Source organism: Teleopsis dalmanni, chromosome 2 (assembly GCF_002237135.1).
Source record: "Teleopsis dalmanni isolate 2A chromosome 2, ASM223713v2, whole genome shotgun sequence".
NCBI lineage: Eukaryota > Metazoa > Arthropoda > Insecta > Diptera > Diopsidae > Teleopsis > Teleopsis dalmanni.
In genome coordinates, this window is record NC_051847.1 from 198,115,714 (window position 1) to 198,138,034 (window position 22,321).

General features: G+C 29.7%; 4 protein-coding genes across 5 annotated transcripts; 1 reads left to right on the top strand and 3 right to left on the bottom strand.

Annotated features, from left to right (window-relative positions):
- Positions 1-702: 702 nt before the first annotated feature.
- LOC119677908 (N-terminal kinase-like protein) lies at positions 703-7,985 on the bottom strand. Its single transcript, XM_038089490.1, has 13 exons — positions 7,008-7,985; positions 6,597-6,820; positions 6,197-6,523; positions 6,047-6,125; positions 4,515-4,736; positions 4,298-4,453; positions 4,117-4,232; positions 2,985-3,133; positions 2,411-2,575; positions 1,739-1,884; positions 1,396-1,524; positions 972-1,329; positions 703-894 (listed from the first exon to the last, which is right to left on the bottom strand). Exons 1-13 carry the CDS (start codon positions 7,386-7,388, stop codon positions 767-769), a joined length of 2,580 nt encoding a protein of 859 aa, XP_037945418.1. The 5' UTR covers positions 7,389-7,985; the 3' UTR covers positions 703-766.
- Positions 7,986-8,111: 126 nt separating this feature from the next.
- Positions 8,112-11,750, top strand: LOC119677909 (GATOR complex protein WDR24). Its single transcript, XM_038089491.1, has 10 exons — positions 8,112-8,432; positions 8,498-8,939; positions 8,993-9,104; positions 9,420-9,508; positions 9,617-9,946; positions 10,008-10,089; positions 10,157-10,309; positions 10,369-10,857; positions 11,014-11,199; positions 11,266-11,750. Exons 1-10 carry the CDS (start codon positions 8,324-8,326, stop codon positions 11,620-11,622), a joined length of 2,349 nt encoding a protein of 782 aa, XP_037945419.1. The 5' UTR covers positions 8,112-8,323; the 3' UTR covers positions 11,623-11,750.
- Positions 11,751-13,706: 1,956 nt separating this feature from the next.
- Positions 13,707-19,369, bottom strand: LOC119683867 (probable glucosamine 6-phosphate N-acetyltransferase). 2 transcript variants are annotated; one of them, XM_038097738.1, is made up of 6 exons: positions 19,169-19,369; positions 15,897-16,107; positions 14,707-14,834; positions 14,581-14,642; positions 14,275-14,497; positions 13,707-13,763 (listed from the first exon to the last, which is right to left on the bottom strand). In XM_038097738.1, the coding sequence occupies exons 1-6, from the start codon at positions 19,169-19,171 to the stop codon at positions 13,722-13,724; spliced, it is 669 nt and encodes a 222-aa protein (XP_037953666.1). In that variant the 5' UTR covers positions 19,172-19,369; the 3' UTR covers positions 13,707-13,721. The 2 variants fall into 2 exon arrangements, with proteins under 2 accessions (XP_037953666.1, XP_037953665.1); XM_038097737.1 differs by lacking the exon at positions 19,169-19,369 and adding an exon at positions 16,324-16,422.
- A 1,636-nt stretch (positions 19,370-21,005) lies between these two features.
- Positions 21,006-22,202, bottom strand: LOC119678816 (complex I intermediate-associated protein 30, mitochondrial). Its single transcript, XM_038090876.1, has 3 exons — positions 21,609-22,202; positions 21,366-21,551; positions 21,006-21,293 (listed from the first exon to the last, which is right to left on the bottom strand). The coding sequence occupies exons 1-3, from the start codon at positions 22,116-22,118 to the stop codon at positions 21,063-21,065; spliced, it is 927 nt and encodes a 308-aa protein (XP_037946804.1). The 5' UTR covers positions 22,119-22,202; the 3' UTR covers positions 21,006-21,062.
- Positions 22,203-22,321: the final 119 nt, after the last annotated feature.

Consider the following 22,321-nt stretch of genomic DNA (forward strand, 5'->3'; position numbering starts at 1 on the left):
ATATATATATTTGTATACATATATTGTATTATGTAGTAATAAAATATTTTTTAAATATAGAGTACTAAAAGTATAAATTTGAAATTGGTATCTAGCTACATTCATTTTGATAGTTTACATCAATTTCGTTTGTTTTTTATTTTCTTGCTTTTAGTTATATTATTAAATAAATTTTCTCTCAGTATAGTGCGTTAAAAAAATGTTTTATAAAAGTGTATTAAATTTAGTTTTTACTGAATTTAAGTTTTCTTTTAACTTTGGGTCATTACTGTTTCAGAGAAGAAATACCTTTAAAAGCGCATTTTTTAGTTAATTTTTTTGTTTTTTTTTCTGTTGTAATAAAAATATTTGATATAATTTTTGTATTAATGTTTTGACAAACATCATTTGGAATTATATATTGCATACTGCAGGATATTTTACATAATTTTTTAAGCGATTTCTATTTAAAAAAATTGTTCTTAAATTCAACTAATTCAAAAAAATTATGCCATTTGCAAATATGGCCAAAATTGCTCAAAAATTATTTTTTTGTTTTTTGTTTTATATTAATTTGCTATTTTTATATAATTCGTAAATAATTATAGTAAAATAATATTTTATTTTGACTACAAACTTATATATATTATATATATTTTTGTGTATATAATTGTTGATAATTTCCTAAAAATTTACATTGATTTAAATTGGTTAATAATTCAAAATGAAAATTACCAAAAAATAAAAAAAATTGAAATAAAATAATACAAATTTTCAAAAGTAAAGTTTAAAGCTTTTTAGCGCCCAATTTCATTGGACCACTATTACGTTGCGCTCTTCTTGCTTCTAATTCACGTTGCCGTTGTAATTTTTTCTCCTCTCGCTTTCGGCGCGCTTCATCAAGTTTAGGATTACCTATTTAAGTTAAAAAAAAATAATTTCATTAAAATATTTTTTTATATAGATTCAATTCCTATTATAGTAAAACTCACCAACAGCATCATCGATTGGCTCAAATTCACCATCAGCCCAAGAATCGCTATTCCAATTTGCGTTATTCGTTGAATTATTCAGATGTGGGGGACTTATATTATTACAATTCGCAAATGACGTTTGCGTTGTAGATATATTTGGTAATTCTTTTGGTCGTAAATTTAATGCTTTTTGCTTCGATGGTGATGTTATCAAATTGTGTGAATTTAATTTCGCCAGCGGTTCTATAAGTTCATTTATCTGATGTTGTTTTAATTGCTGTTGATGTGACCGTTGCTGTTGATGATTAGGAGATTGTCGTGTTAAAGATTGCTCTTGCCGCACTTCTTGTTCCTCTTCTTCTTCTTCCTCCTCACCCTAAAAAAGTAAATAGTAAACAATTTATTATGATAATTTAATAAGAATTATTATAAAAAAACATACAGGATCTTCTTCTAAACTGCCCCATTCTTCATTATCCCAACCATCTCTGACTTCGGCAATTACAGCTGTAACAGTCAATTGCCCATTGTTTGAGGTACTTGCCATTGGACTTGTAGGATCTTGTGATGTCTAAGATATTAAAAAATAAAATCAACAACAAATTTAAATAAAAATGAAATGAAAATAGTATGGGTTCTCTTCTCCTATGAATATGGATGTTAGGTCTGAAACAAAAGTTCATAGCGTTAGCATAAATTGGCGCACATAGGTTTCTTTATACATTACAAAACAGCAGAACTCTTGTTTAAGACAATTCTATACAAATAAGTAATGAAAAACTTACATCCATTTCTCCCCAATTTTCATTATCCCAATCATTATTTCCATAATCCGATGCAGATGCTGAAGTTTCATTGCTTTCATGTTCCAGTGATGTCATTGAAGTTACACTTGACGTTGTGGTTGATAAACTACTACTTGAAGGTTGCTCTATAAAATACATATGAATAATGAAGTTAATATTATAATATAATATGTAATTATAATGATACATAATATTTATGAAATATATAATAATTAACAATATATAGCGGTAAAAAGTATATAATAATTAAAATATATAATATATATCAAATATATAATGCACTTAAAATATATAATACATATAAAATATATAATATATATAAAATTTATAATGCATTTAAAATATATAATAATTAACAATATGTAACTATAAAAAATATATAATAATTTACAATATATAACGATAAAAAACATATATTTTACAATATATAATGATAAAAAATATATAACAATTAAAATATTATAATATAACGTGTATTAACAGCAAATACTATTTATAAAATATATTATAATTAACAAAATATATCTTTTAAAAATATATAATATAACAATATATAATAACAATATATAATAATTAAAAATATTACTATTATAAACTTATATATACAAGTGTAAAATATTATGTCCAAAACATAGAATATCTAGAATATACCTAAGGATGCAGGTTTTGATAAATTGCGACCAGTCAATGGCGGTCTTGGTCTTGAGGAATCACTTTGGCTACGGTAAAATTTCGCTGTTACGGCAGTTACTGCCCACCCTGCCCATGTAGCAGCAGCATTGCCTATCGAAGGTGTAGCGGTATGCACATCAGCCTCTGTTAGAAAATAAAAAAAATTATTATTTATTTTATACTATAGTTTAAAAAATACTATGCACCGCGACTCAGACGGTCTATTAGGTGCTAAAAAAGACTGAAGTGAAGAACAACTCTTTGATATTTAACAATACTTTTAAAACAATAACTTTTAAATAAATATTTAATTTTCGTTACTGCTTTCATTAAAAAAAAACATTAGTATTCTTACTTTATATATATAATACAAAAAAAAGTAAGTATTTATAGTTATAGTCTTTATATAAAACAAAATTGCTGCAATCTTTTATAGAAAATATATATAAATAAGACTATAGATTATAATATGTGTTGAATTTTGTTTACTTACATTTAGAGTTTATCTTCTCTTTAGTATTCTTGTCATAAACAATATTAAAATCAAACATACCCATGGTTTCACGCAAACTTGGATCTTCTGATACTTTTTCCAATTTTCCTAAAAATCCCTTTATCGTCTTAAAAGCCGGATCTCTAACAGTTTTCTCAGGATCAACGGTAAGTGAACACAATGATGGTAAGACACGATTTGCTACTTCACTGTAATAGTATTTAAAAATTGTTATCAATGAATATAAGTTTTAAATACATATATAAGAATAAAGAAAGAATAATTATTATTATAGAATATATAAGAATAATTATTCTTTTAAAAGACATTAAAATTCTGTTTTAGTAATATGATGTATATGGATAGAAAAGCATACGATATTTGAGCTTATTTTAAGAGTAAAAATAATAGGAAGAGTTGAACTCCAATGAGTGGAATCAATTTTTATTTAATTTTCTTGAAGTGTTAAGAACGATTATTTTTTGAACTAAAAATACGACTGATACGACTAATCGGAATATACGTTGAAAAGCTATTTCTTACTACACATGGGAAGCAAATTTATAATTGGGATATGCGAATTTAATTGTAGTGGATAAGTGTTTATTTTTATTGTTTTTATAACAATTTTAATAGGAACAAATTCTATTAGTGGTTGTGTTCAACAATATTTTATAAAATATAGAGCCTCATTGATACCAGAATATTAGAAATTATTGAAATTTACGAGTTAAGTCTTTAATATATTATTCATTAAAAATGATTGTGGTTTTAACATGTGTTTTTTAAACACTTTGTTCGCTTAAAAATCTTGACAGCGTTTTAATGACTATCTCTATACCTCCCATTTTTCTAAAAATTGATATCTGTGGAAATACTATCTGTGCTTCTATCTTCACCTATCACAAAAGGATGGACATTATTGATTATCGTTAATATGTCTTTGATATATTTAAACAGTTTTTCAATGCGTTTATTCATAACTACTATGAATCTTAACATAACAAGGTATCACGTATTACATAGCTTTTGTAATTAAATGTTTAATACTATTTTAAGAGCATTATAATATCCCCTATTATGAATAGGTTGAAGTGCACTTAATCTGAGCACAAGTATTGGTCCCTTGTGATACTTCTTTTATAGTAGTTAGTTATAGTAATTATATACTTATAGAAACTAAATTAAATACCTTAGCAAAAAATATTGTTGTGTTGCTGCCAAAGCTAACACTCCAGCTACACGTGCTGGTGGAAAAGGGTCACGCATTGCACGTATAAATGCTGATACCAATACTCTTTGCCGTACCTTAAAAAAAAAATAAAGTTTTTGAATAAATTAATTATTACAATAATTACAGTAATTATAATTACCTGCGGATGCAAGTGTGGTGCAATTTTACCCAAACAAACAGTTGTATTTGTACGTATACCACCTTGATCATCGCGTGCTTGTAAGCGCGCAAAATGTCTCAGTACTTCCACATTTAAATTATTATAATTTAATTTTGGTGCTAAATGTATTATGGACTATAATATAAATAATTAAAATTAGTAATCATTTTAAACATGTAAACATATTCAAACTAACCTTAACGGTTTGCTCTCGTATTGTGGCGTTAGTATCTAAAAAACCATGTGCAACTTGTGGAAATATTTGTTCATTTACCACTTGAGGTTGCAGATGCGCTATAAAAAGTTCTAATTGTTGCAACAGACGAGAACGCGTCACACGATCCGTTGATCCAAAAAGTTTAACTACACATGGCACAATACGTTTTTGATATTCTGCTTCATCAAGTAATTTACCAAGCTATTGAATTATTAAAAAAAATTAATCATTATATATATATTTATATATTATTTAACTCTATTTAATTTATATATTATTTAACTATTTAACATTATAAATAATTTTTAAAAGTAAGGTGAGGTTAATTTTTTTACAAGACATTTTTAAAATAAATTTATTGCTTGATTGTAAAGAAACGGATAATGTAGAAAAGTTTTAAAGTGAAAATATGACGTATGGTATTATTGTAATTGTTGTTAAATGTTATTTTATTGTAATATTAAACTATTAGATAATGATTATATTATCACAATACTAAGTTATAAGATAACTAGTTATTTTATTACAATATTAAGTTATTAGATGAGCGCTAATCTTGTTTTTTCTTTCTTCTTCGGCGTGTAAAAACATCGCCGTTATTAATTATACTAATTGGGATTAATTAAATTAAAAGTTCTAACTTTAACTAGTATTGAATGTCATCACCGATATATGGCCACCAGAAGTGTTTGTTTTAAAAATCTTATTGTTGTTTAAAAATTTATAAATAAAATCTTTTACAACATCTCTATCTCATATTTTATAACGAGAGAAATAATGTTGAAGATCTTTGGCAATCTACAAGTTAGCAACGCTTACTGCATCCAAATGGACCAAGAGCTTTACAAACTTTATCATAATGCGAATTAGGTGTATTGCTTGTCATGTTGATTGATGCTGAAGTCAACGCACCAGCGAAAAAATGTTGGGATATAGGAAGTCGTAGATAAAGACCGTGTCGCCTGTAGAAGAATCAGATCAAAACACAGTCATAGAAGGTTAAGATTAAGTAATAAAGTAAACCATTTAAAAAGTTCTTCTTAATTATGATAAAACTTAAATATTGTATATAAATTTTGGTTTACTTTACAGCAGGAGACTCTATTTCTTCATAAGAAAAACAGTTTATCCGTCGACTGCGTTTGAAAAGAAGACAATACGAGTATTCCCCTTTTTTATATTTAAAGGAAAAATCCCGTATTATTTTCCTTTCTTTTAATATATATTTAGGAAAAAGAATATGAGTATTCTTTTCTTTTGTATTTAAAAACTTAAATTGGCGATATATTATTTTGTGTTATTATTGTAGTAGTTTGCCAAGATCTGTTTGTATAGATGTTTTTGGGAACGCTGAACGGCACTTGGTTATTAAACTTGACGAATATGTTCGGGACGTAGACGCGGCCTAATTCTTATACGGAGTCATGGGCTTTGAGTATCGAATTTCGCTCAAAATAATCTTTTTTTTTTAACTCACATTATCTTTATTTTATTTTGCTTTAGAAACTTACTTTAAACATTGGTGCTAATACTGCTGAACCGGCATCTCCGTATTCATATGCAGTTATCAGTTGTGGTAATATTTTATGTCTATTAAAAGTTTAAATACATTTAAACATTATTTTAAATTTATATAAAAATACAAAGTATAATTTACTTACTTGCACACATTATCTGGAAAATTTTCCAAATGTAACGTCAAACCACTAAAGAAACGATTTTTTTCAGCTTTATCTTTAATTTGTATTTCTTCCAGGAATAGTAACGTATCAACTAAATCGTTTTTGAAAAATCCTCCAGGTTTACGACATCTCGTAATAATATCAGCTGGATTAGGTCGATTAGATGGTGATGCACCAACTAATTCACAATAAAGGGATTGTAATGATTTTGGTATGTTATCGATATCCTTGAGATTCGAGCGTATTTTTAATGGACCATTAAATGATTCCCACACAAGGCAACCAAGACCCCACATATCAACCGAGCTATAAAAGAAGCGAAATAGAAAAAAAAACAGTTAAAAAAAAGCAAATAATTTATTTATATAATTAAAATTACCATTTTGTTGCTGCTTTTAATTTACTTTGATCGTTCTTTTCAGGTGGATCATAAACTTCTAAAGCTGGCGGCACTTTTAGTGGTGGCATAGGATTACCATCAGCTGCGGACACATATTCCAAACTACCCAATTTCCACTCACCAGATGAGTTAACAAAAACAGACCATACTGACACATTATTGTGCCTCAAATTGCCGTCATTATTTAAAAATGATAAAGCACGCTAGAAATAAAATTATAATGAGTAAGTAATGACTATGAATATATTAATTGTAGTGATGTATCAAAGTTAATAATTTGTAATTAAATGCAATGAATGCAATAATAAAAATAGATAATTGTTAAAAAGAAAAAAATTATTTATTCGGTAATTTCATAATTATTATTTTACTTTTATTAACAATACTTACTGTGATCTGAAAAACACCCCAAGCCAAATATAAATCCTTTTGTGGTCCATCAGTTGCTAATTTACTAATATGTGTACCTAACGGCTCAACTGGTTCTGTTGCCACATATATAGTTTTTTCTGTTTCATTAGAGTCTAAAAATTGTAATATACTAGGATGTCGCAAAGTTTTTAAACGTTTTAATGATGCTTTAGCTAATTCTAGCTTCGCATCCGAGCCAGAGCGTATATCGTAAACAAATATAGATACTTCCTCTTGTGTGCTTTTACGTTTTCCTTTGTGCAACGTCCAAATGGAATGCGTTTCAAAACCTGGCACTAGCTCGCCAATTTCATATGGAAAATCTTTAGAGGAGTCGCGCGAAAAGAACGACCACATCATGTGTTTTGCTCGACGACTGAATATTTTGTTATAGTAGTGGATAACAGCGTGTTGCGGAGAGTATTGGAATTTCTAAAGGAAAATGCTCTAGAAGCGTTGAGTATTCTATTTAAATAATTTACTAAATTTTTAATATGTATTTTTATTGCCAGCTGCTGATATTGTTTTTTAATTCAGGCTAATATTACTCCTTTACTTTGTTGCTTTTTTTCCGTTTTCTTATTACTTCGTCACTATTCGTTTGCTTTTCATTTATGTTCTTTGCAACATTTTTTTTTAACATTTGGTCAGCAACAATTTTCTCCAACTTGTTTTTGTAATCAGTTAGCAACTTTAGCAAATATCTTTTTGAAATATATTTATCTTAATTGCTTGCAATTGAATTTTGTCACATTTTACAAATAAACAATTTAATTAAAACAGAAAAATATACGCACTTTAATTAACTTTTCATGACGTAGCTTTTAGTTGTGTTTGCATTACTTATGGTGCACAAATTTTGTGTTGACGTTTATTTTTGCGATATAACAGTGTTGCAAAATTTCTTGATGGCTTTGAAATTTTTACAGCCTGCAACACTGTTTGACACACACAAGTAGTCTTATATAAAAATTGCAATAAATTATTAAAAAAACTTAATTTAAATAAATTAGAGTGTCGCTATTAAAGTATATCAAATAAATCTGTTTTTATTTAAGATGGATGTCGTTATATATTTCATGTGAAACACCAACATTTCAGTTTATTACCCTGTTTCAGTTTTTACCAAAGAAAATCATACACAAACGTAGCAAAACAAAACAAATTGATAACAAATGTCAAACTGATTTTGACAGCTGTTCAGCGCATCTGTTCGGAAGTTTTTCAATATTTGTATTTATACTTAAATTTATACTCCACTTTATCAACAAAAAATTTCATATTAAAATTATTTAATGTTGGACGAATCATCTACGATTACTCTGCGCATATGTCAGGAAGGGCATGCAAATGCATTGGCATTAAATCGTGATAGCAGTTTGATTGCAGTAGCTGGTCGAAGTTGTAAGTAATATTAGATAAACAAAATAAAATCTGTATAATAATAAATTATTTTTTCTTATTTGTAGTATTAAAAGTATTTGCTTTTGATAATGATGGCTTTACGGAAGTGTGTAATATGCGTGGGGGAAAAAACCAAAATCTCAGTTATTCATCTAATGATGTGGCATGGAGTTTTTTAGATAATAACATTATAGCTACGGCAGCTACTAATGGTGTAGTATCCGTTTGGGATTTATCAAAATTTGGCAGGCATAAACAATTGCTTGTTTACAATGAACATGAGCGCACCGCACACACTGTAACATTTCACAGTACTGAACCAAATTTATTAATATCTGGTTCACAAGATGGTACCATAAAATGTTTTGACACACGTTCAGAAAAGTCTGTTGTTACATATTTTAGTAACTCTGAGTCGGTGCGAGATGTTAAATTTAGTCCACATACGACAAATATATTTTCTGCAGTTTCAGAAAATGGTACCGTACAATTGTGGGATTTGCGCAAGTAAGATAGAAACCTCAAGAGAGTGAACATTTTAATAATATTTATTATTTTAGATGGGATAAATGTATATTACAATTTACTGCACATAGTGGTCCAATTTATACGTGTGATTGGCATCCAATGAAAAACTGGCTCGCAACTGGAAGCAGAGATAAACAGATTAAGGTATATATATATGTGTGAAATGTATATAAATATATATATGAATGTATAATATTTACCGCATATATCTATATATTGACGTGAAAAACACTCATATTGTTAAAATACAGTTTTATTAATAAGAAAACAAATAATAATAATTTAATTTAATTTTCTTTTTTTAAATTTAACCAATTAAATAAAAAACTAATACATTTATATAATTGTATTAATCTCCACTAAAAAAAAAATTATACTTATTTATACTTGATATATATAATATAATTTGTAAAAGATATTTTATTTAATTGTACCTATTTATATTTAATACATTATTAGGTTTGGAATATGGATGGCAAAGCTTCGTTGGAACATACCATACATACCATAGCTGTAGTTGGACGTGTTAAATGGCGACCAGAACGCATGTAAAATTTTTATTTAAAAATATTATATTATGTCTTTAATATTTTTAGTTTTATATATTTTATTACCAATAAATATTATTTAATATATTTCTATATCTAATTTTGCAGCTACCACATTGCTAGTTGCGCATTAGTTGTAGACTATAGTATACATGTCTGGGATATAAGAAGACCTTATATACCGTTTGCTTCATTTAATGAGCACACAAATGTTACTACCGGGATCGCTTGGAAGGGTGGCGACTCACATTGCTTACTATCAACTAGCAAAGATTCTACTATATATAAACATGCATTCAAGGATGCAGCGCGTCCGGCTTTAAAAGCAAATGCACAAGGAGCTAGCTTAAGTCGTCGTGGTGATATATCATTTGCGAATAAAATAAAAGTCTTGGCACCGGTTACTGCAGCACAAGTAGTCAAATCAAATACACTCATGTAAGTTCTGAAATTTTTCGTTTAAAAATATAGCTATAAATATTTCTCGATATCTTTACAGCATGCGACAAAGATCCATAACTGGTGTCGAACAATTTCATATGGCACAATCTGATATGCATGAATTTCTATTAAAATCATCAGTAGGTTTTAATTCTTATAATATAAGTCCAATATAAATTAAAATTAATATCAACTTACTATAAACAGTACACTGGTTATGTGGACGAAGAAAATTCTGTGGAACTGAAAGAGCACGAATGTTTTATAGGCTGTGCTAAGGAATTTATATTAACTGGCAAGAAACTTGGTGAAATTTGTGAGCATAATGCAAAAGTAACAAAGAAATATGGCAAACATAATGTAAATTATATCAAATATTTATTTACTATTGCATATTTTATAATGAATTTTTATTTTAGGCATCCACACTTTGGAATTTTATTAAAATACTTTATGGTTCTAGTGAGTTTAGTACACAAAAATATGAACATCGCAGTTCATTTTCTACACAAAAGAGTATACAGTCTTCTCGTAGGCCAACGCAGAATATAAATGCTTTAACTAATGAAGTTTTACCTTGGAGTAATAATGAACGCACCGATACGAATGGTAATAATAACGACATCGATATAGAACTACAAGATGCCGATGCATTAAGTGGTGTTGTTGGTGGCAGTGGTAGTGGTAAACAAAATTATCCGCCATATAATTCAGTGATCATATCAGAGAATCAGATACTTAATGATATTACTTTCGATAATTTTGAAATGCTGCGCAATGGTTTTATATATGTGGGACCACCGGATTTCACAAAAGCACTATCCTTTCCAGAAACTGCATTACATCATAATGTGCAAGCAGCAAGACCACAACAAGATATTAAAGTGAAAGAACATGAAAAATCTCCGGTAAGTAAAGCACAGCACTCTAAACCTAAACTAAATTTACCGATTTTTATATCAATTATATCAATTGATACTATATTCTATAAAATATATTTATCCTATCTGTGAATTTTTTAGCTATTTTCATTATCATGCTCTCATCCATTATATATATTTCAGCCTCAAAATTTGCCAACTATTTTAAAAGTGTCCAATGTGCCTGCCATACCAATGTGGGAACCACATCAATTTATAGCTGACTCACTTATGCTACAGAACGATGTAGGTGATGTACAAACAGCTCTCTCAATTTTAGTAGCCATGGGTGATGCTCGTAAACTTATACCAATTGAAGAATCTTTAATTGTGAGTTAGTTTAAAAAATATTCTACGTTCCTTATGTTTTGTTTTAATTGAACAATAATTTTTCAGGAACATTGGTTTCAAACCTATATTGATCAGTTGCATCGTTATCAATTGTGGAATGAAGCATGTACACTTATAAATCTCTCCTGGATACGTTCGATCCGTCAACTTAATCAACAATCAACTACTGTACATACGAATTGTGGTGAATGTGGTCGTCCTTTAGGCGGTAGTGCTGGTTGGTATTGTCAGAAATGTAAATCCATGCAATCAGCTAAGTGTTGTGTATGTGGTTTAGTTGTAAGGGGTTTATACGCCTGGTGTCAGGGTTGCTCACATGGTGGCCATTTAGAGCATTTGATTGCATATTTTTCAAATCGCTCGAAATGTCCAAAATGTGGACATTTATGTGAATATAATTAATTAATCTGACAAATGTTTATATTATTTGATTATTTAAGTTGTTATATTTATTCAGACATTATAATATTTTAGTTCGTAAACTTGTATTTATGTGATTATGTATTTAAATCAGACTATAAAAATTTTTACTTAATAACAAATAATAATTGTGCAAAAAAATGTGATGTTCTTAACGCACTTGTGATTAATTGTATTTTAAATTCTAACTTAAACAGTCTGGACTACAAACCGGTCCTCAACGAAACTGTTTGGTACTGGAACTGGTGACCTTTTGGTGTGATTGCAGTGAATTCTGCACCGATCTATTGGCTTTACATATTATGAACCGAAAAATATATCGACCATGAAGTGTATTAAAAAATGTTAGGTTTGACTTAATAGGCTACAGAATATCATATTAATCATACCAAAATTATAAATTTACAGAATGTCTAAGAAAAAGCATATAAAAAAACAATAGAAAGCAACCAAAAAAAAACAGGAAAAATATTTTTCAAAATAACTTTCGTATAATAATTGAACTACTCACACCTATATATTTTGCCCGAATATATATACAGTCAATGACATATATACATAAATGTACGTTATACGACAAGGCTGCGCAAGCTCGCTAAGTATTAAGTCTATATGATCACCTCCCTCTCGCCTGACTGCTGGAATGAAGTTTCCTCAATGCTGTGGAAATCTACTCCTTTCATTCCTAAGAGGTGGTTTTAGTGGGTTCAAGTCTTACAATGATGCGCAAGAAACCATTCGTTAAATTTGAATGGCACTACTGTACATGTGAATTAAAAATATTGTAAATTTTAAAAAAATCCAGATCCAGACACAAAAAATTTGACTAATATTTTTATGGTATAGTTTGATATTTGGCTCCGTCCCATTGATTTATCACTCCGTCCTACTGATTTTTGGCTCCGTTTAATTGAACTTTGGCTTTTCTCATTGGCTCCCTTTGAAGTGGCTGAGTTTCTTCGCTTTGATACAGGTTAGCTTCAATTGAAATCATACCCATCAATAATTCACTCTTATTCCCAAACAATCTAATTTCCTTTCATACTTTCTTTACCCAATCATATCTTAATCCATGATCACATTGATCTTTTTCTCTATCCCATTGACTTTTGGGGCCTATTAATCTTTAGTTCCATCTAATTGATATCTGGCTCCATACTATTGATCTGTGACTCCATTCCATTCAAATGGCTAGATTTCTTCGCTTTGACTAAGGTTAATTTCAAATAAAATCGCAACTAACCATAATCCACCATTGGTCCAAAACAATCATCTTCCCTTTCACACTTTCTTTACCCAATCATATCAAAACCCATGCACTCGTAGTTGTAATTTTTACCATGTTATTTAGTTCTTCAAATGAAAAGACTGAAAAGAATTAGCTGTGCCAAAACTTTTCATCACCTTCAACCGCTATTCAGATATGAAAATCTCAATGCTAAGAACAGGAAGCTGATATATAACCAAATAATTCGTCCGTCACTTCTATATATGGTCAAACACTACTATTCGTCAGCTAGAAATTGCACAAAGCCAGGCTCTGAGAGGACTTTTCAAAGTATCATGGTACATTAGGACGAATGACATCCTCAGGAACCTAAAGATTGATGTCATCAAAAAATACGTTAAGGATAGAGCCCTGAAATTATTTGTGAAAACTGACAGACTATCAAATCTCATAATGGCTACAGGCTCCTCGGGGACGTATGCAGATCTGAGGTCAATTATTGCTTAGTCTGATGAAGCTTAGCCTTGACAATAATCCAGTCAAGGCGTAAAGAGGGGTTTTGAAAATACCTTGAGTTAAGAAAGAGTAAAAGTGCTCAAGTGCACTGGCTCAAAGAGCTTCAACATAAATAATACAAAAACAACTATTACTTTTATAAGAAAAAATATTTAAAATATAAATTTAAATCAAAAAATATATATTTATATTTATTTAAAAATTACGAATAGCACTAATAGTAAAACAATTTATGTTATAAATAAAATATATTCATAATTTTTTTATTATTAAATTTAAAGTAAGAATTTTTTTTTATTATAGTTTTTTATTAAATAATTTATTTATTAAGTAAATTTTATTTAATAAAAGTGCTTTTAAATGGTAAAATGCTAACTACCTTTTGACAGCCATAATATGTGAGCAAAGAATAAAATATAAGAAAATTAATGAATTAAAATAGTAAATAAATTTATAATAATAAAAATAAAATTATTATACAAAATTGTGCGAGAAATTAAGTTAAGGAATTAAAATATAATTAATAAGTAAATGTATGCTTCGCAGTTTATCTCCGTGTAAACATTTTAAGGACAGAAAGAAACTGTTGGAAGCACCACCGTCTGCCAGGACTGCATCAAAAGCGCAAAATATTTAAAAATTGCGTTGTAAGAAGAAAATACTGTGCGCTTTAAGCAAAAGCTAAAACTTTAAATAAAAAAAAGAACAAAAATTTGGAAATTATATAAAAAAAATTGTAACGAAGAAAAACTTTAAATATTTGGCTTTTTAAAAAAATTGCATTTTCGTTACTTGATTTGTTCTTTTTTTATTTTTTGTATTGTTGTTTAAAGTTTTGACTTTGCAGCAGTACTGGCGGCTAATTGTCAAGAGGCAAGATCTAGGCTCACAGTTTGGCAAGCAACGACAGGATCACTGCTATCAAGTTCATAGAATGTGTTATTATGCTTCACAGTTCCAGGTTCCTCATAACGTATAGTCATTGAATTTGAATTGCCTGGTATAAGTTCATAGCCCAAAGTTTCATAAAATTTAATTAATTTATCCTTACAGTCTAAGGACATTTTATAACAGCCCAGCTGTTGTGCGAGTAGAGTGACGGTAACAACAATTCTACAAAAAGAAAATAGTTATATATATTTTATTATTTATTGTATAGAATCCTACAATGAGTTTAATTAAAGTTTAATACTTACAATTTCCCAAGTTGCTTGCCGCGATAAGTATCATTGACCACAACATCCTCTAAACGACCACGCTATGGATTTAATACAATAATCATTTTAAGAGCATTTAAAAAATATATAACTTTATAGTCTTACTGTGGCACAATTATGTATGAACTTCTTTTCAACTATCAGTGAAGCAGCACCAATAATTAGATTCTTTCGTGTGTCCTCCACAACAGTAACATAATAATCACCACTGGCTTTCATTTGTGAGAAACGAGCTGTTGATAAATATAGTAATGTTAAAAGAAGAAAAGAAAAACATGCTCTTATTATAGTGGATCAACTTAGTGATCACAGACACTATTGAGTAAAAGTACTTAAGCACTAACTCGCATTTTATGAAGCAAAGTAAAGGAATAGGTCATCATAATGGCACCATGTTCAGTAGAGCCCTTCCTCCAAGAAGCATTGCTCAATCCCTTCTTCTTATCATACATATACCAACACCTATTGCAATGGAGCTAACATCAATGAGTTCGAATACAAGCGTGGAATTACAGTCCTTCACACAGATACTGTATCCTCCTCGACACGTAGGTTGGCCACCCCCTAACATCTCCTAGGCAGAAACACGTCTTCTCCGTGCAGCAAGAACTGTCCTAGCTCAATTGAGCTCAGAATATAACCAAGTGCGAAACAGTTATTTGTCACGCATAAACACGTCTATTCTTAATGTGCGCCCAAACTGCAGCTCTACCCCCATGACTACACCCATCTGCTTTCAGGTACCTGCGGGTTACAACAACAATAAGAAGATCACCCAAGAACAAAAACGTCACCCCGTGTAGCAAGAACTGTCATAACTCAATTGAGATCAGGATAAAGGCAAGTGGGAAACAGTTACTTGTCACATTATTCTACTCTAGCTCTACCCCCATGATGTCGCCCATCTGCTTTCAATTGCCTGTGGGTTACAACAACAATAAGAAGATCTTCTAGGATCAAAAACATCTTCCCCGTGCAGCAAGAACTGTCCTAGCAGCAAGATCAGAATATAACCAAGTGGGAAACAGTTACTTGTCACATTATTCCTAATGTGTCTTCAAACTGCAGCTCTACAATAACTCTACAACAACACAAGTACAAAAATAGCCTTTATATACTGCATAGGCGTGTACAGAAACTCATTTAATAGGGAGTTTTTAAAAACCAATCTAAAGTTTATTCGGAAATATTTAGCTTGGTTTTCACTCAAAATCACGCGACAGATATAGTATATTTCAATATAGGTTAGGTTGGGTTATATCGGCGACAAGAAAATATATTTCAATGTAACTCACTTAAAAATTGTGTTCTGGTTATTTGTCCAACACTGGTTAACTGAGATAGCAGCTGCAGAAATCCACGATCATAATCGCCATCCTTCAGTGGACGCACTTTTAACCAACTTTCACCAGGATTGGCAGCTGAAATGAATGGATTGAATTTTGCTGGACTTTTGTAGAAATCCAATTTGAGTAATATATTCGGATCATAAAGATAAGTTTCCTCCTATAAAAATATTTAATAATATAATAATTAGTAAATATATGATAAATATGTTAATTAACTTTCTAATTAAGTGAAGTACATTTTATCGCATATTGAAGTTGTTTTTTTATCTTATCTATCTTATAGCTCATATATATATTTGCTATTGTAAAATTAGTAACTTTTATATTTAATATGTTAAATTAATACTTTTATTAAACATTTTTATTAACGCACTTGATTATATCCCACCATTTCAGCTCAAAATGTTGCTATAAATTAATTTAAACTAAATAAATGTTGCCAACACGTCAACTAATCAGTGGCAACTGATGGAAAAAAGTTGTTAAAAGCCAGAAAACAACGTCAGTAGAGACTTTTTTAAATAATTTTATGCAACTTTTGAAAGAAGTCTTTCTTACCACACCACCGAGTGTTGGAGAGGCAGGCAGGGTGCGACTTTATTCAATATTGAACTTGCTGGAGCGGTTCTCTATTTTTATTATTTTTTGATAAATGAAAAAAAGATACAAAAATATTTCCTACAATATATGTATTTTTTGTTTTGATTGCTGTTGCTGTTTATTATCAGCACTTTCCATATCGTTGGGAACTAGTTTCGTAAAATGCGACCACAATCGAGTCACAGAAGAATGTAAAAAAAGCGACATTTTGAGTAGAAGAATTGACGAGATACACAAATACCAAGCTAAGTGGGGGGTGACAGTCGCTGCTCGAATGAAGGTTATACAGTTGAACTCAGGCAGGTCTTAAATCTTGTGTGGCATAGAAACCGGTAAAATGTGTAGAAAACCGCTTTGATTCTAAAATACGGACTGTATATGTTTGTGTGTAAGAATATTGATTTAAAAATTCTTGTTGCATTAAATTATGTACTCTTATAGGAAAATATTTAGAATAATATGTAAATTAAAGCTTTTTATAGAAATATAAAAATAAATAAGAGGTTTAGTGAACTTTTTCTTTGGTTAGACACACGCACTAGTTTATGAAAAGAATTGTAACATTTTACGAAAGTTCTAATTATTAAAAATTATTTATAATTTTTTTACGCCGTTTACTACATTATAGAGATGAGAGGTTCTTAAATAAAACCGGTGAAAGACCCTATCACCTAAAAACAGTTAAAAATTTTTATAGCACACTTTTAGGCAAATTTATTAATGCAAATCTTTATTCTGGGCCCAGAAACCAATACTTCATTTAAATAAAACCTGCTTTGTTTAAAATAGAATCGAGATATTAAACAGAAATGTAAGTAAAGGCATCGCTTAAAAAATCTGATCACATTCCATTGAGTGGAGAGCGTGTAAGGGTAGTATTTTATAACTCGCAACTACGATTAGAGCTCTTATTCCTTGATTGAAGCCGTTCAAGTAGTGTTTTCGATTGACACCCTATACATATGACAATATACTATTGTTGATACAGTAGTTAGATACATAAACATCTACGGTAACTGTAACTCAAACGAGCTTCCCAAGACAGACACTCTACTCCCTGACGTTCATATCTTAATTATTGGAATACCAATTACAACGCCTAAGCTGGCAATTAAAGAAAAATATCTGAGCATAGTTATACAAAATTGGACAGATGAACCACTCTGTCACACATCCACATCGACCTGATGCAAACTGGTTCAACTAACAAGTAGTCACTGTAGTACTCAGTGAATACTATGACACTGCGTCTATACTACACAAGGTTGCGGTTCTGCGGAAGAATCTGTGCTACACCTCTCGTTTTAGCGTCCATCATTAGCTATGACAGGATTTAAAATCCTTCAGACCCCTTCCCTTACCGATTTGTCAGAGCTATCATACTGTAAAAATTGGAACTTCACCGAGTTTATAGACTTGCCAGATTGTCTGACCTCTAGCCTGGGTATGACAATGTTAAAGGCTTGAGTGAAAGCAAATTAAAAAATAGTTAGTTGGGTTTTTAAAATTATTTTATATTGTTATTTTTTTTATAAATAGGAGCCGTCTGTTATTTCTGGTTAACCACACTTCACATATGCTTTATATATATGTATATGTTCACAAAATTATATAAACTGGTGGTTCCTAACCGATCGTTTAAAATGGTCCGTGCATCAAATTTAACAGGTATGGATACATAGTTTGTAGTTGCATAAAAATGCATACAGCATATTAAAATAATCGTACTGTTTATTAATCTTAAACTTTGTAGTCCTTTTGAGAACCACTGATATATACTATCTATTTGTCAAGCATTAGAATCATTTGCTCATTTACTAAAAAAAGAATCTTATCCTTAATACTAAATTCGGTAACCTTCTAATTTCATGGTGTAAGAAAAGAATATAATTGGAATGCGATTAGGCTAAACGCAAATTCCATTCCGACAGTTATAGTAGATGACACAATATGATCTTCTACAGCAACTTTGTTCTGTTCATTGCATTTCCTGAAAAGCAAAAAGGTCAACTTTGTGCTGGTTATCCATACTTTAGTTATCAGAAAAATGTCTCTATAACTTGGAACACATATAATGTTTGTATGTCAATGTACATTTAGTTGATAGGCATCCTATACGATATCCTGAGACAAGCTTAGATGTTGCGAAAAGAGATTTAGTGGTCAAATTGCTGAATTGTAAGGATTGTGGCCGTTTTTAATGAAAATGTATTAATAAAAAATTCCTATTCATTTTATTTCAACTCATTGGCGGTAACCCACTCTGCTTATATGGATGCGGCAGACCAACCGGCAAGCTTAAGAACAATTTGCGAGATTGAATGCCTTGTTAAGATTACAATAATGTTACTGATGATGCATATAAATGTTAGAATAGTTTCTTAAGCTGTAAATTTCGTTTTTAATTTTGTTAAATATATACCGTTGATTACATATCCTTAATATAATCTTATCAAATCAACGACCTTGTCAAAATATTTTTATAATATTCGCGAATAAAAAGTAAAATCACTATTTAGAAATACAATTTTTTGATTCGAAATAGATATACACATAACTGAATTAAAAATTTAATTTTAATAATTAAAAATTTCACTTTTATTATTAAATTAACTCACCATTTTATTTCCGTATGTGCACCACGTCAAAACAAACTAGACGAACCACAACTAACCAAACGACTTGAATTAACGTCAATAACTAAACAATTCAATGTGACTGCGAAATTATGCCACGCAGTATAGTAGAAACGAAAAACAGTTCACCATTTCTTCCAATAATAATGAAAATAACAAAAAAATGTAAAAAGAGATAAATTTGTAATAAATATTGTAAATAAACAAATAAAAAACCACTGACGAAAGCACAAACACAACAAAATATTAAATAACGGACCCGAACAGCTGAGATTTGACATTTCTGAGCAGAAAAGTTAAAAGCAAAGAGAGGCGCAAAAAATTTAAGAGTCTTATGCACAGTGGTACGAAAAAAAATTAATTATCACTTAATTTTTGATATATTGTATATAAATCGATGGGTTTATATATTATTATTATTATAGTGTTATTAGGAAAAGAATTATTTAAAATAAATAATCACTATAGTTTATATAATTACTATCAGAAACTTCGCCTTGAGCATATAATGCAAACTGATTACATATAACATGGTTAATGCCATTATGAATCCTGTCATTGCTCACTTTGAGTTGATATAAACTTTCCATATTGCGTATTCTCAGATAGCTGTAATCGCCGATACAAATTAATTAATCTGCACATTGAAGTCAACCACTATTTAAAAATATAGACTGCCCGAGTATTTTTATAGAGGAGGTGCATCTAATAATACATAAACACTGTCTCATTTATTTTAATTAGTGAATATTCACATTATAATGAGCTCATTTATGCAGCCAACACAACTTTTATAAACTTTACTTAATATCACACAAAAGAAATATATACATTATTAATATATTAAATCATTTATATACATTATATATATCAATTATATGTTCAATTATTAAAAACAATAATTTTTTGAAATACTTACTTCCTCAGTGCCTTTGTTAACAGCTCAGTTGTTATTTGTTTACATTTTACATATAAAACATGTGACACATATTTCAAATTTTGATAATTTTCCTTGTGAGAAATTTATTTTTAAGGATTGCTTCCGACATTCTTCGCCTTAAATGAACTGACTTATCATCATTAGTAGCTATAATGAGTAAAGTGCCTTAAATGAGATTTGACATCCATTACAACTGTCATGCAACAAGGAGTTCGGAATGGTATTTGCTGTTATTGCAATTCCATTTCAATTCTATTCTAATTTTACACCAAACAATGAGAGATTGGTCGAAGTGAGTATTAAGGTAATATCCTTTTGTTAGTAATGGATTCTGATGCTTGACAAATAAACAGTGGTCTATATAATATACGGTATGTAGACATATACACGAATAAGGGATATCAGAGTTGAAACTGTATTCAAAAGTGGTTGTTATTTTTTATGATTTAATATATGTTTGCAGCATTTTAAACCGATTATTTTTAACACCAATAAGCTGGAGATGACTTTAAACTATTAAAGTTTAGTTGCAAAATAAGACATATTTTTATAAATCGTCCGCAAAACAAGGTCTTACTTTAATCCTATTTATTCTTAAACACGTCTTAATAAAATCGTAATTTTAATTACTATGTACATGACCATTCATAGAACTTTTAAACTTACAGGTATAATAGTTCAATGCCGAAATACAATCATATCCTATTATTATTCAACGATAGTACTTCTACAGTAGCTTATAAAAGTAAATCTTTATAGAAGTACTTTATTTCAGTCACTCTTGACTGCCATCGCATCTACGTGAAAACGTAATTTAACATTACTAAATACATATACAAAAAAAGAATTGTTATGATTTGTTTGAATCAAAATTTACTATTTAAATTAAAAACATTTTATTGCCTATATTTTCGTCTTTTGTACATTATTTGCATGTTAATTCGCTACTATGTATTTATCTGTTTTATACATTTCATAAGCAAATTCTTCCTGATGATTCGGATCATACTCTAATCCAACATAGTCAATTTCTAATTTAAATGGGCCATCCATACTGTTTCTTGCGCCAACAGAGAATCCAAAATGTGTTACTCTATTCAAGCCAATTGGTTCTTGTTTATCCTGCACTCTACCTTTATTCGCTAAGAAGAATTTTGAAAACGGTATCTACAAAGAAAAAAAAAAGAAAAATAGAGCGTATGTTTAAAATTATTTTATAAAAACTTCATATAAGCTCACTTTTGCTATTTGCCAGTGGGGACCACCTCGAGTATATAAAATGTAATGATAAATATCATTCCATAATAAATCGAAATATCCCTCAGTATGAAGATTAATTAAATAATTTCGTCCATCTCCACGTACTTTCAATATTAACGTATTATATTGCGTCCAATCGTAAGTAGTTTCTCGTTTGAAAGATTTCTAAAAATAAATAAATTAATTTTGGTTTTTTGGAAATTCTATCATATATCCACTTACTCGCACTCTTTTCGTACGTATATTGGCATAGCCGGTGCGTTTTATTATACCATCTTTGGTATGTTCAGAGCATACATTTCCTTCAAATAGTCCTGCACCAGCGGGACTTATTTTAAGTGTAGCATTACTTTTGCCTTCATTATGATCACTGTCGGTTGTAACAACCCATTTGTCTAATGATTCGGGATTTTTAAAATTGAACACAACATCTGTTTCACCTGGCCGAAAAGCTAGTATCGGATCACTTTCGAAACGCTCTTTTACTTCTTCACTCCATAATTTAATTTCTTTTTTTAATTCCTGAATTCCCTCGAGAATTAGTTGTTTTTTTGATGGTAGCGCTAATGGTTTTCTATAACCCGACTTTTTTTCTCTTTCCCACAGAGTTTGTTGTGTTGGTGTCAAATGTATGCCTCGTACGGGTTCAACATATGCCTGCAGCAGTTGGTGCAGACATGGTACAATTTTCTTTGAGCCACAATTTACTGTGCATTTTAATAATAAACTCATATTAACATAATTAATTCAATAAATATTAAATACAAAAATTTTTTCTTTAATGTTTATGAAATACTTGTATGCTTAGAGGTAATATGTAATATGTAGAACGTGCGTACAAGATGAAAATGTCAAAAACAGCTGTTGGTCTCATGCTTTGCTTGCGAATGCGGAATATAAACAAAAGCGCAAATGTTATGTCAAAAAGATAAGAA